Below are 12,865 nucleotides of genomic sequence, written 5' to 3'. Positions count from 1 at the left end.
AAACCATTCTATGGTGACTGTAGCAGTAGAAAGCCTAGCCTGGCTTTGTGTAAGTCTGTAGTCAAGCTTTTGCACCCTGACCTTTCTGAGCCTTATAGCTTTTGAGTAACAGTAAGTGACCAGTAGTAGTTATATCTCTAGCAAAACTAGGAAAGGCTTTTGCAAAGCTGCTAGAGAAGAAGTCCAGAGGTGTACAGGAAAGTTGCTGGTGCGTGTTCTTGTTTTGCTCCTAGTAGTGCAGTGTTTGTGGCGGATACTTCTGGTCCCTGCTGTTAACGTTTGTGGCCTGAGGCTTGAGCGGGCTGTTTGTTTTCTTTCCTAATATGTGCACTTGACGCTTTTGCCCTTAGGTGGGTGTGTGGATCGGGGTGGGCAGCCGCTATGAAGACAAGAAGAACAACGGGGCTGGTTTCTTCCTGGAACATCTGGCCTTTAAGGTAAGGAGGTGCGGTAGGTCTGGCTCAGGGCGGTGTGGAGAGCTGTTCTAAATATTCACTTACGTATTGAGCTCTCGCTTCCGGGGCTGTAGCTGTTAGAAGAGGGCATAAATGAGGTCACCTGAATCCCAGAGAGTGTGCACATGGTATAAACTTCAAAAGGCACCCAGCCTATGTGGCGCTCTCTGAATATGTAGCAACTTGGAAGCATGTGTAAATTAAGGCAGCTCTTACAAGTTGGTGTTTCTCCTTTTAAAAGAAAAAAAGAAAGTGAGAAACAAATGAAACTGAGTCTTGTGACGCTGTGGTTCCAATACCTTACTGTCCCAGCCACTCTGTAGTGCATATAGCTCTTACGTGATCGCTATATATATAAGCAGCATTTCCTTTAGCCAGCAATTTTTCTTGGGTTCTCTTAGTGAACCAGTGAAGTTTAGAGGCTACAGCTCTTGCTTTTCTAATAACGTGTCTGCTGCACAGCCCTAGGACAGAAGACATCCAAGCCTGGGACATGCTGACTCGATTCCAGCCTGTGCCATCATAGGCAACTGCAGCATCTAGCGTGCTCCTTAAGAGATGAACTCTGTATTAGAAGTTTTCTGCTCCTATTCTGGCCGCTTCTGAATATGGCTGCTTGGATAGCTAAAAACATGCTTATTTTTGGTTTAGCCTTGTTCTTGGTTTACTTCCACTGATGTGATCTTCAGCCACTGTTCTCTTGACATAGGTCTTCTCCTTCCGCGTTGGGTTTTTATTGGTCTTTCAAAATACACCTCAACCATCCTTTAGCTAGAGTTAATAAGCCAGGTTTTACATCTCTTGCTTTCTGTGCTTTTATGAATCTCGTGACAGGTTTTATCATTTCAGGTTTTTATTGTCCTCTTCCTTGCTTTAGTTCTGCCCAAGAGGGAAATCACTTCGTAATTGTGTCTATCCCTTTTCTTTAGGGCACCAAGAAGCGTCCTTGCGCCGCCTTCGAGAAGGAGGTGGAGAGCATGGGTGCTCACCTGAACGGGTACACCTCGCGTGAGCAGACTGCCTATTACATAAAAGCCTTGTCCAAGGACATGCCTAAAGGTAGGATGGCCAGCGAGCAAAGTCTGATTCGGGGGTTACAGATGAAGCAAGCGCATGTGCTTGTGTTTCTCTCCCGCCAGCATCCTTTCTGACAACAGAGCAGGGGATAAAGCTGTAGCTGGGCAGTAAGCTGGAGGGTCTAGTTGGTAGTTGGAGAGCACTGCCCTGTGTGGTTTGTCGCTCGCTCCTCTTGCAGTGCCCCTGCTGCCTGTGCCTCTCCTCCTCTCATCAGCCCGGGGTGGCAGTCAGGCAGCAGGGTTGCTAACGCAGGGAATGTGTTACAGTTGTAGAGCTGCTGGCTGACATTGTGCAGAACTGTGCGCTGGAGGAGTCTCAGATCGAGAAGGAACGTGGTGTCATCCTTCAGGAGCTGAAAGAAATGGACAGCAACCTGACGGCTGTCGCCTTTGATTACCTTCATGCCACTGCTTTCCAGGGGACTGCGCTGGCTCACACTGTCGAGGGGACCACGGAGAACATCAAGTGAGCAACAGGCTGGATCGGGACACAGCCTGGGGGTTCTGGCCTCGGGGGGTGTGACTGCACGAGCAAACCAGGCGGTAGACAGAGGTGATCTGTGCCCATGGGCTTCTCGTCGTGTCTTGACCGTTGTCCCCGTTGGCACTAACAAAAACCTAATGCTGCACATGTTCTCTAGAATCCCCCTCATGCCAAACAGCGGGTTTGTAGGGCCAGGTTGAACCTTCTCACATACTTGTCGGTTTGACACTGTTAGATTAAGAGCTGGGGGTGCTCGTTAAAGCAGTGGCCTTGAGCCTGCACACCCATAGGGGTACTGGTAGCTCAGTGACCAGGGTCAGTACTCTAGTCTGTATTGAAGTTTGTCCTTAACTCCATCTTGATCACCATTTCCCTTCTCTGTGTTCTGGATTCAGAGCAGAGGGAGAACACAGACAGTGCAGTCTTGCTTCTCAGAGATGCTGATGTACTGAGTATCTCTGTGTTCTTCCTAGGCATCTGACTCGGGCAGATCTCGCGTCATACGCTGATACTCACTTCAAGGCACCTCGTATGGTCCTGGCAGCTGCTGGGGGTAAGTTCTCGATCCTTGTGATTCTGGGAAGCCTGGGTATATTTCAAGTTGGTGATCAAACCCGTCAGACATCTCTAATGTAAAATCAGATTATTTTCTTCAATAAAGTTGTTTAAGACTGCAAATCTTTCCCCTTCCCATTTCCAGGTATTTCCCACAAAGAGCTGGTAGATGTAGCGAAGCAACACTTCAGTGGAGTGCCTTTTAAGTACAAAGAGGATGCTGTGCCTCTCCTCCCACGCTGTCGCTTCACAGGGAGCGAGGTAAAGTTGGTTTGGTCCAAAACAAAAGCAGCTGTTGCCCAACTGTTGAATGAATGTGGAAGCAGTTATAGCTGCTTTTGGGCAGAAAAATCTGTGTTTATCTCAGAGAAGCTGATGATGCAGCATCTTGGTAGTGCCCTTACATGCTGTTCTTGGGCTTATTGCACCAACCCATTCTGTTCTTGGGTTTTAGATAGAACCCAAGTCCATTAGGAATGTGGGGCTGTTATCTGTGGGAAAACTCATATTGGAGCAGCTGGTTTGTGCTCAGCAGTGGCTGGCATTGTTTCATTTCACTGGGATGATAGCAAGTCCTCCAGTTTGTCAGCCTGGCCTTGCAGCGGGCTGCAGAGAGCGCCACAGCACTCATGCCGTTTTCCCTCGCTCCTTGGTGGTTCTGTAGATCCGTGCCAGAGATGACGCTCTGCCTGTGGCCCATATCGCTCTTGCCGTGGAGGGGCCGGGGTGGGCTGATCCGGACAACGTCGTCCTCAACGTGGCTAATGCCATCCTTGGACGCTACGACCGCACGTTTGGAGGTGGTAAGGTAAGAGGCTTGTGAGTGTGACGGTGAGAGCCTGCAGCCTTGTCGTTCAGAATGTTACGGAGACTCTGGTTGACTGTGCCTTATGGAGGCTGTTGCAGTTAGCTTCCAGCTGTGAAGTGGTCAGGAGTCTCTTGGAAAGTGGGATAGAAGTGGAACTGAGGCTAATCCAGGACACATCTTGAAAGGTGATGCTGGGAGGTGAACTGGGCCTTCTCTGCTAAGTTTGGAAGAGGTTTAGCTGAATAATTCTCAGCAGCTTTACTCCTACCCTCACAGACTAACCGATCAGCGGGGGTGGAGATGGGAGCAGGACAGAGCAGTCTGTAGTCTCGTGCTGCAAGCTTGTCTGACAACTGCAAAGCAGGTGGAACTCATTTCAAACCCCAGTGTTACATCTGTTCTTATCTGGAATCTGTCTGGCCTGCATAACTGTGCTAACCCCTGCTCTTGGGAGGGCTTGTGCTTCCCGTTTTCTCCCACTCCCATGGCGGTATGCGTGCCAGCTCTCCGTCTGTGGCTGGGAAAGGAAATGGTTTTGCTGGATGGACTCTTAGACCATTGTCTGTGGCTTTTCCACCAGTGAATCTCATCTGTGGACCACATGAAGGGCCTAAATTAAGCCCTCCTTCAGCAAAGTGTTCCGCTCTGTCTTGTCTGTGGTCTTTGTGAAAACAGCACAGTTGGAAAGAATTTGAGCTGTGAGGGAGCTGCAAGACTGAAAGGGCTGATGGCATCTCCTTATTTACAGAATCAGTCCAGCAGGCTGGCTGCTCTTGCTGTGGAGCATAATCTCTGCCACAGCTTCCAGACGTTCAACACCTCTTACTCCGATACCGGCCTCTTTGGGTTCCATTTTGTTTCCGATCCTCTGTCCATAGATGATATGATGTATTGTGCTCAGAGGGAGTGGTAAGTACAGCTTCGGTGAACGTTCCTGTTTGAGATCTGACCCTCTCTGGAGGGCAGCGTGCTAGGTCTTCGGAGAGCTGAGCTGTGTGAGTTCTCAGTAACTCGCATTCTGGTTAAGAGATCCTGTAAATGGTTTCTATAAATGTCATAGGATGTGGCTTTTGAGGAGCCGTTTTAATCTCTTTAGGACTCCAGGTTTTTAATTTGTGCTCCCAAATACTAGCACTGAGGCTTTGGGTTTTTGTGTGCAGGTGAGATCACTCCTTAGAGACTAGGCTTTCCCAGGTGCCCAGGAGCCATGTCTCCATTGTCTTGTTACGCTTGAGCAAAGCAGGCAGAGTGCCTGCCTGTTGTGGCTGATAAATACCATGCTGCTGGAGTCATGCCAGCGTTTGGAAGCATTCTGTCCGTCTGTCTTACTGTATACGTGTGTATCCCAGTAATGGCTTGGGGCTCCGTCCGAGATTCCAAGCCGAGCTGTGTATGGAGCGGATGGAGTTAGCCCTTGCCCTAGAGACATTGCGGTTGGCAGGGGAGGAAGGGATTTAGCAGCTGGAGTCCAAACAGACTCTGTAGAACTGTCCTGTTCTTTCAGCATCAGTTTTCATAGCAGCTCGCCGTGCGTGGGAATAGCTGACACGCCTGCCTTCTCTTGCAATAGTGCACTGCAGGCCTCTTGCTGCTTTGCCGGAGCTGGCAAGAGCTGGAGCTGGCACCAGGGTTGCTTAGACCTTTGAGTGTAACTCCGCGTGTAACCTGCTGGCTGATATCCCCTGCCTGGAAGCTTGAGCTCCTTCTCTCGGCTCCTGCTGCTCAGTGCTCCCCAGTTCTTAGCTGCTCCGCGATGATCAGGAGTGAATCTCCAGCCTGCAAGACAAGTGATGCTGATGGTGGCTTATTTCTGCAGAGGCTTGGGAAAGGGAGGAGATCACTTTTTGCCTGAGCAGACAAATATCTTTAAGGGCTTGAGCAGTCTTTCCATCTCCTCTCCAGGATGCGTCTGTGCACTAGTGCCACGGAGTCAGAGGTGAAGAGAGCCAAGAACTATCTCCGAAATGCCATGGTGGCTCAACTGGATGGTATGTTTATGTTTATGGATCGACTGCTGCGCAGCTCTCGGAGTGTTAGCGTTTGTGTCTCTCCCAGGGAGCAAGAGCTCTGCTACGTGCTGCAGTACTGCTGGCAGGCACTGGGCAAAACTTCCTTTCTCCCGCTCTGTGGTTCCTCCTGTCGTGCTGTCAAAGCCACTGACCCTAACCTGCTGTGCTCCAGGCTGGTTCTGACTGAGCTTCTTGTCGCTCTGTTGCTGAGAGTGAACAACGTGCTGCCTGGTGAAGTTAGAGCTGAGACCCTCAGGCTGGTCAGCGTTGGCTGTAGCACGTCAGAGACACGTGAAGCATTGCCTGACTCCGTCTGGAGCCACTGCGAGTGGAAACTGCGGGTGGTGCTTCTTTAGAAGCCGGTTTAATGGCGAGAGTTGCTTCTGTCTGCTGTGATGGTCGGGCTGTGCAGTTATTTCTGCTGTGCTGACCGTGTGATGTCTTTACCATCTAGGTACCACACCAGTGTGTGAAAATATTGGAAGCCACCTCTTGAACTACGGACGCCGTATCCCTCTGGACGAGTGGGATGCCAGGATTGCTGTAGGTATCTCTTTGTTTGGGGTACCTGCGCATGGCTGGTTTTGGGATTTTCTGGCCTTAGTTTGCTGCAGTAACATGAGATTCCCTTATCCCATAGTCAGGCTGCCTGGACTTGGGCTGTCTGCTCACAGACATGGATATAAATGCCCGAATCTCGGGCACAGACTCAGTGTATCTTGTATCCCTGTGTCTGGATTCAGTCCATCCCAGAAAGAGGGCATAGGCCGGTATTAAACATCACAACTTGAAATTCCTTTGTTTCCCTAGAGGTGGCCAGCATTCAGTTTGTGTAATGGTGCAGCCACTGTATCCCTTGGAAGGTTGCAGAGTTTGGACTGCCACGTCTCCTTTACCCTCTGAAAAATACGCTGTGTGGAACATCGGCCATCCTTGCAGACAAGAGCTGCGCGGTTGGCGCGGATAGCCCCCAAGGGTCTGACGGTGTCTTCTTAATGATGCTGATCTGTGATGGCAGCAGTAACTTCCAACTTTGATAAGGGTTGTTAATTGCTTGTTTGATGTTCATTAGGCCGTTGATGCGAGCATGGTGAGAGAGGTCTGCAGTAAATACATTTATGACAAATGCCCAGCGATCGCAGCAGTTGGTAAGTAGTACGTGGTGTTTAGTACATGGTAGCTCAGAAACCAGGAGCTGAGAGGAAGTGAGCTGCAGGCACTTTTCACGTGTCTGTTCTGGCCTCCTAACTGCTCTGCTTCTTGGCTGGTATCCTCCTACATCTGCACGTTGGATGTGCCACGGCACATTTGCCAGGAGATCAAACCCGTGGTGATGGCGATGCGGTGGCAGCGAGCTGCTGGCTGTCCTCCCACCTTCCTGCTCGCTCTGGAGCAGTGACTAAGGCTGGGATTCCCATGGCTGGGTGCGGACCCAGCGGCGTCTGCCAGGTGTCCTTACCCTGGGGTCACGGTGGTTTATGTAAGGGAGGTGAAGGGACCTGAGTCTCCTGTGCTGCCATGGCATGTCTGTCTGACCAAGGACAAATTCCTCGTAGAAAACCTGCCTGAGCAGCTCAGCTCTGCTGTGCTGCCTCCTTCCTGTGTGTTGTGGATTCCCGTCCCCCACGCAGCTGCTTCCTCTGGCCTTCAAAGTGGAGCAGCTTGAGAAAGGGAGACTGTTTTTCAACAAGAAGTTGGAATGAACTAGCTAAAATGTCCATGACTTGGAGGCTCCTGTACTTCATATTCACATGTGGAGCTGTAGTGAGCATTGTGGAGGGGTGTGAGGGAACAAGAAATGGTTTCTTTGTCGGGAGACGGTATCTGCTGGTCTTCCCGCTGCAGCTTTGAGCTCTAGTTGCCTGACTTTGTGCATGGCCGCTCTGGACTGTGAGCACAGCCTGCTCTGCCATCTGCTTTAAGACCATGGGAAACTGCACGGGGATTTAACGTGCGTCTCCAGTGACTAACTCTTGTTCTGTTCACTCAGGTCCTATTGAACAGCTCTTGGATTACAACCGTATCCGCAGTGCCATGTACTGGATCCGTTACTAGGAGGTGTCCCTGCAGGTTGGAAATAGCGAAGCTGTGGACTGTGAGATGTTCCCTCTGGCTCTGAATGTCTTGTGCACCAGAGGCAAAATGATTCCCGTCAAAATGGCTGTCGTCTTGGTGTTAAATACATAAAAATAAAAATAAGTACATCCTACATGGAGTTGGTTCTGCTGAGAGCTGGCAGTATCTTGCTGGGTCGTGTATGTAGAAGTCATTCATCTTGCCAAACCAGTGAGATACTGGACCAATCAGTTTTGATTTGTCAGGGCTCATGCTAGAGTCTTGTCTGCGTCTCTGCAGCCCCCCGCTTGTGTCCTGAGCTGGCAGCGTCCTGGTTGGAGGCCTGGTCTTTAGGCTGGTTGAAGGAATTCTTCCTACTCTGCCCTTCTGTGCCGGCAGCAGCACTGTCAAACTGGCTGTAGCAGGGCTGTTGGTGCAGACCTAAGGTCAAAGGGCTCTTGTCTGAAGGGACCTTGGTGCGCTTGTGCTCATCAAGGAGATCAAAATGTGTCTCTGGGAAGCTGGCCCTCCTGTCCTCGGGGTGTGGTGTTGGTGTTTCTGGCCTGGCTGTTGGTGACCCTCTCGGAGTGACCACCTCTGTGAGAAGGACAGTTTGTCCAACTTCTCTCCCTGACCAGTTACAAACAAAGCTGGTGGGCTGAGCTCCCGCTGCCTGTGGACACTGGTGAGGATGTTTGTCTCTACCAGAGTCGGGGTGGCGTGAGGAGCTGGAGCTGTTGTGTGACAAACATCTTCCCAGGGTCTGTATGGGGATGCGTTACCACTCAGCTTCCTGGTTACCTGTAAACCAGCTCAGTAACGAGCAGAGGTGGCTGCGGAGTATCTTGGTGTTGGTCTGCACATTCCTCTTGCGGATGAGCCTCCATCTATCCCTTCTGACTGAAGTGTAAGGTGGCCTGGCCTATGCCTGGAAAATTATCTGTAGGGCTGAGCAGCTGAAGGAGCTACCCAGCCCTTTCTGCTTTTTCTGGTGTTGATCGGGTGGTTGCTGCCTTGTTCCAGCTTCCCGGAGGCAAGGCATGGAACAGGAAGGATGAAAGTGAGCAAGGGGGCTGGAGGACAGCTTCCCAGCAGGTGGCACTAGCCTGTCACAACTACCCTTGGAAGCGGCGAGGTACTGTTTAACTCGTCTTGGGGATGATTCTCATTTAATTTCCAGGTGCTGCCCTGACAAGTGGGATTTACAAGTATTGTAAAAGTTTCTAGGAGTTAGTCACTACACTTGAGACTAATCCGGTGTCCTAAATTATTTGTGCTGAACGTGGATTCTTGCTGGGAGAGTCAGTGTGTCTGAACTCATTGCGTACAGCAGGCAAGTTTGAAACTGTTAAATGTTCTCGGTGCAATCTGGGTTTAACTGGCGTCGCAAGCTCTGGCTCGTTATGAGTGCGCTGAGGGCTGAAAAACTAAACAACCCCACGTGCGCCTCAAGCCTGGCAGAACCAGTAAAGGATTCTGTCGCGGGGTTGGGACTGCAGTCGGACTGTGAGCCCCTCTTGTCTCCTGTTGCTATGTATTTCCCCCTGCGGCGAGCTTCCAGGGTGTATCGCGGCGGGTGAGAAATGCAAGGAAAGGGAGACATACATCCTGGATTTTGCATTTCCTACAAGCTTTCTCCTCTGGGGGTACCTGCTTGGGAATGGTGGTTTTCCTTGAGTAATTCCTCAAGCTCTCCTGCCCTGCTTTGTACTAGGAACAGATTCAAACCCCCCTGCAGTTGCTGCTTTGCAGGCTGCTCTGTTTCTCTGATGAGTAGCATGCTCCCAGCACCTCGGCAGGACTAACGCCCGCTCCCTCCCGCCCCGGAGGCTGCAGCTCTGCAGGGCTGGCTGCTTTATGCAGCGTTAGAAGGCATCTTCCAGATGTTCTTATCCCTGTATTTTACCCCAGTTGGGGTGTCTGGGCTGACCCAGACTAGGACCCGTGTCCTGTGAGTGGTGTTGGATGCCCAGGGCTGTTGGGTGCCTGCAGGGAGTCAAGGCCAAGCCGTGCCCGAGGTGTTGGTGTCTCCTGGCCGCAGTTCCGGTGGCACCCTGCCTTGCGGTGCCGGCCGTGTCTGGGTGCTGCGGCGGTCCCCGCGTTCAGAAATGCAGGTGTCTCGCCAGCTCTGAGGATGGAGAGGTGTGTGATACCGCTTTTCCTGGCTGAGCAACAAGCAGTCGGGCTGGGGATGTAAAAGGTGGGGAGGGGAATCCCGTTGGGAAGCCGAGGGCGCTACTGCTTGGCAAAGCCGTTTGTCCTCGGGGCCTTAGCGAGGGCCTGAAGCATAACGGGGAAGCAGCGTGGGCTCGTCGGGCGTTTGGCTGCCAACTCCCTCGGCACTGGAGGAATGAGCGCTGATCCTGTTTGCAAGTCTCTTGCTGTGTGAGCCGAAGGGGGGGTGTTTCTCTTCCTCCACTGGAGCAGCCTCAGTCCAGGGGAATCCACACTGGGAAGTGTCCTCCCTCAGTGCTTTTCCCCAAACCTTGAAAAAGTGAGACCTTCTTCTGGACCCCTCCGCTTCCTGCGCTTCCCTCCGCTCCCTGCGGTTTCCGCTGCCCAGTGAGACCAGTGGCAGTGCCAGAGGAGAGCATTGGAACCATCCCTAGAACAGGGCAATTTCACTGAAACTGGAGATGGCCTGGGTGACCCAATAAATGTGTTTCCTGGCTCCCTGGACAATGCAGGATTGTTCGGCGGGCTCTTTGACCCGTCTGGTTTTCAATGGCTGAAGTGTTTTATTTTGCTACTTCACTTGAGAGTTTACTTGGGATCCCATCTGCCCGTGCTGATAAACCAACTCTGGTGTATGAATCGGCCTTCTCTCCCGCCCCTTCTGCACGGTGCTGTCTTACCCTCTCCCGCTCTCTTCTCTTTGAGGCTCCTGCCCTCCACCCACCTCTAGGCAACTGCTTTCCCTCCTGGACACCTTGGTTGGAAGAGAGGATGCTGTGCATCGCATGTACCCTGTGCCAGGCTCTGGAACGCCACCCGCACAGCGCTTCAGGGATTCTTCCACCGCACAGAGCTGTTCAGGGTGCGTAAAATCTACGGTGAAAACGGGGAGCGCTTGCGAGCGAGCTGTGCCGCATGCTCCAGGCTTCCCCACTTTCTAGCAGGAAAAGCTGTGGGTACCCCCGGCATGGGGCCACGGGGCCAGGGTGGATCTGCTTGCGGAGCAGGCCGCCCCTTTGATACGTGAGCTGCTTGTTTGGGATTCGGGCGCTTGCCAAGAGGGGCGGCAGCAGCCAACTATCCGTAGTTGCCTCACCTGAACTAATTACCCCCCCTGGAAAGTACAGTTGATACTAATCGTAGGTGCTGAGCCAAGCCTGTCCCGGGGGAAGCGGGGAGCTGCAGGGGGGCTCTCACAGAAATGAGAGGTTTGGAGCTGTGCCGCTCTTCGGTGCCAAAGAGATTTTGGGAGGAGAGCCTGTGGCCCTCCGGGCCTGCTTCCCTGCCCGCTCTCCTGCCAAGGCCGGTGGAAAACGGCAGAGCAGGAGGTGAGCAGGGCTTAGGAGACAGCAGGACCAGCGGAGCTCTGCTGATGTCTCACGTTGGATCCTCGCGCTGCCGGGGCCCCTTCCTGCAGGGATTCATGGGGGCTGTGGCACGGCTGTGAGCGGGGATCCTTTCCCCTGGGCAGCCCCTGTGGACTGTGGTTTGCTCCGGGGAGGGCTGTGCTCCCTGTGACGAGATGTCACGCAGCGGAGAGGCAGGATTGCTGGGGTGACAGTGGTGCCCGATGCTTGGCAGACTCCCAGGCCTCCTGCACGTCACCTTGCCCTTCGGAGCACCGCGGGGGCTTCGTACGCCAGGAGAGAGGAACGGTGAGCAGCGATAGCTGGACGCTTATACCGAAAACCCATTTCCCGTTTGGAAAAGGAAGCGGCTCATCTAAAGCTTTAGTGTATTCATGGCGTGGAAAAGCAACGGACAAAGGGCCCATCCAGGCCTGACTGCCAGCTACAGCCATCCCGGGTGCCGTGAGGCACGAGGCTGAGCGGGGCATGGCGGCAGGACGTGCCGTCTTTGTCTCGGCCCTTTCTTCAATGGCATGTCTGGAAAGGGGCGAGTCTGAGCTCTGAACACCCTCATTAAAAGCTGCTTTACCCCACACGCCATCCAAAGAGGATCAGTGGCTCTCGCTTTTTCCATGCAAGTCTCTTCTTTCCCAGCTCTTTCCCCTCGTGCGTTTTTCCTTCCTCGGGGCCTTGAGGTTTTTAGCAGGGCTGCCAGGCTGAGGTCCGGCTGTGCTGCTCGTTCCTGGGGGTGCCCGGAAAAGCTGCCAGCGGCGTGGGGTCTGGAGGAGGATTTGCCCAGGTTCTCAGGGAGCGGAAAATGGAGCTTGGGAGGTCCCAGCTCCTGGTCTGTGAGAGTAGGAGGGATTGTTTTGTAGAGAGGTGCTGGCAGCAGTAGTACCTGTGCTGGATCACCTGCCACCGGGTGCTCTGGGGACGCTGCTCCTGCTCGGCGTCCCACTATCCATCCCTGAGCCCCCACGCCGCTCTGGGATTATTTAAGGTTCTGTGGGCTGCCTTGGTGTGGGCACTGCGAGGCACGGACGGCACGAGGAATGTGAAGGAAGCTGGATCGAATGCCACATCACCCGATTTGAGTGAGGGTAATTACGTAATTAAGATATTGAAACAGGAGCCTGAATCCCTGAGTGCTCTTCCTAGTTTTGCCAAGAGTCCGGGTATGACATCAAGCATTTAGCTTTTCTGGGCACAGCTGATGTATTTCGGCTACAAGGATGTGAGTTTCTCAGGATACAGCTTCGCGTTTTACGGGTTCATATGTACCGCACCCATAGACCTCTCTGTTCAGGCCACATCGCCCTGGAGCCGTGCTCATAGCAATTGGTCTTGGTGCTGCCGACAGAGCGTGGAGGGTGCGATTTCCAGGTGGGGATTGGTGAAGCAATGATGGGGGACAGCGAGCGAGGCCGGGGGCTGTCGCGGGAGTCTTAGTGAGCAGTGGCTTAGGCACCAGAGCAGCAGGCAGTGTGTCCATGCAAGTTCTGACCCCGGCTCACCTGGCACGGAGGATGGCCCGCTGTGCCAAGGGGCTTCCAGAGGAAGTGGCGGGTGATCCTGCTTGAGCTCTGGACTCCACGTGGCGCTTCTGTGCTTCCACCCCTTCCCCCCCCGCGTGCCTTTTGCAAAGCTGGAGGTCCCCGCTGCCCCCAGCTGCTCTCCGGCTTCCCCTGCTTTGTTTACAGCTGTTCCAGATGTGCGGTGCTTGGCAGGAGCCCCTGTGACATGGGAACACAAGGATCTCCCGTTTGTGTCTCGCACGCTCAGTGGTGACTCACAGGTGACCGTACCCCGACTTTGCCGCGCGGGACGGAGAGGGCTGCGGCCCCCACCCACCCAGGATGGTGACTCCTGAGGGTGGGGAGGGGGCAGAGACAGCATCCT

At 53.2% G+C, this 12,865-nt stretch overlaps 1 protein-coding gene across 1 annotated transcript; it reads left to right on the top strand.

The window, feature by feature from the left end:
• Positions 1-350: 350 nt before the first annotated feature.
• LOC104503613 (cytochrome b-c1 complex subunit 1, mitochondrial) lies at positions 351-7,615 on the top strand (the record flags this gene model as incomplete). Its single annotated transcript, XM_010146865.1, has 11 exons — positions 351-437; positions 1,385-1,514; positions 1,799-1,997; positions 2,489-2,568; positions 2,716-2,831; positions 3,235-3,378; positions 4,127-4,287; positions 5,281-5,366; positions 5,842-5,930; positions 6,460-6,535; positions 7,378-7,615. Coding segments are annotated over 11 exons (1,233 nt in total), but the record flags the coding sequence as incomplete, so codon positions are not given.
• Positions 7,616-12,865: the final 5,250 nt, after the last annotated feature.

Source organism: Eurypyga helias, unplaced genomic scaffold (assembly GCF_000690775.1).
Source record: "Eurypyga helias isolate BGI_N326 unplaced genomic scaffold, ASM69077v1 scaffold30292, whole genome shotgun sequence".
NCBI classification, from domain to species: Eukaryota; Metazoa; Chordata; class Aves; order Eurypygiformes; family Eurypygidae; genus Eurypyga; species Eurypyga helias.
The sequence above is the reverse complement of the archived record's forward strand: the minus strand, read 5'-3'. Positions and strand labels throughout refer to the sequence as shown.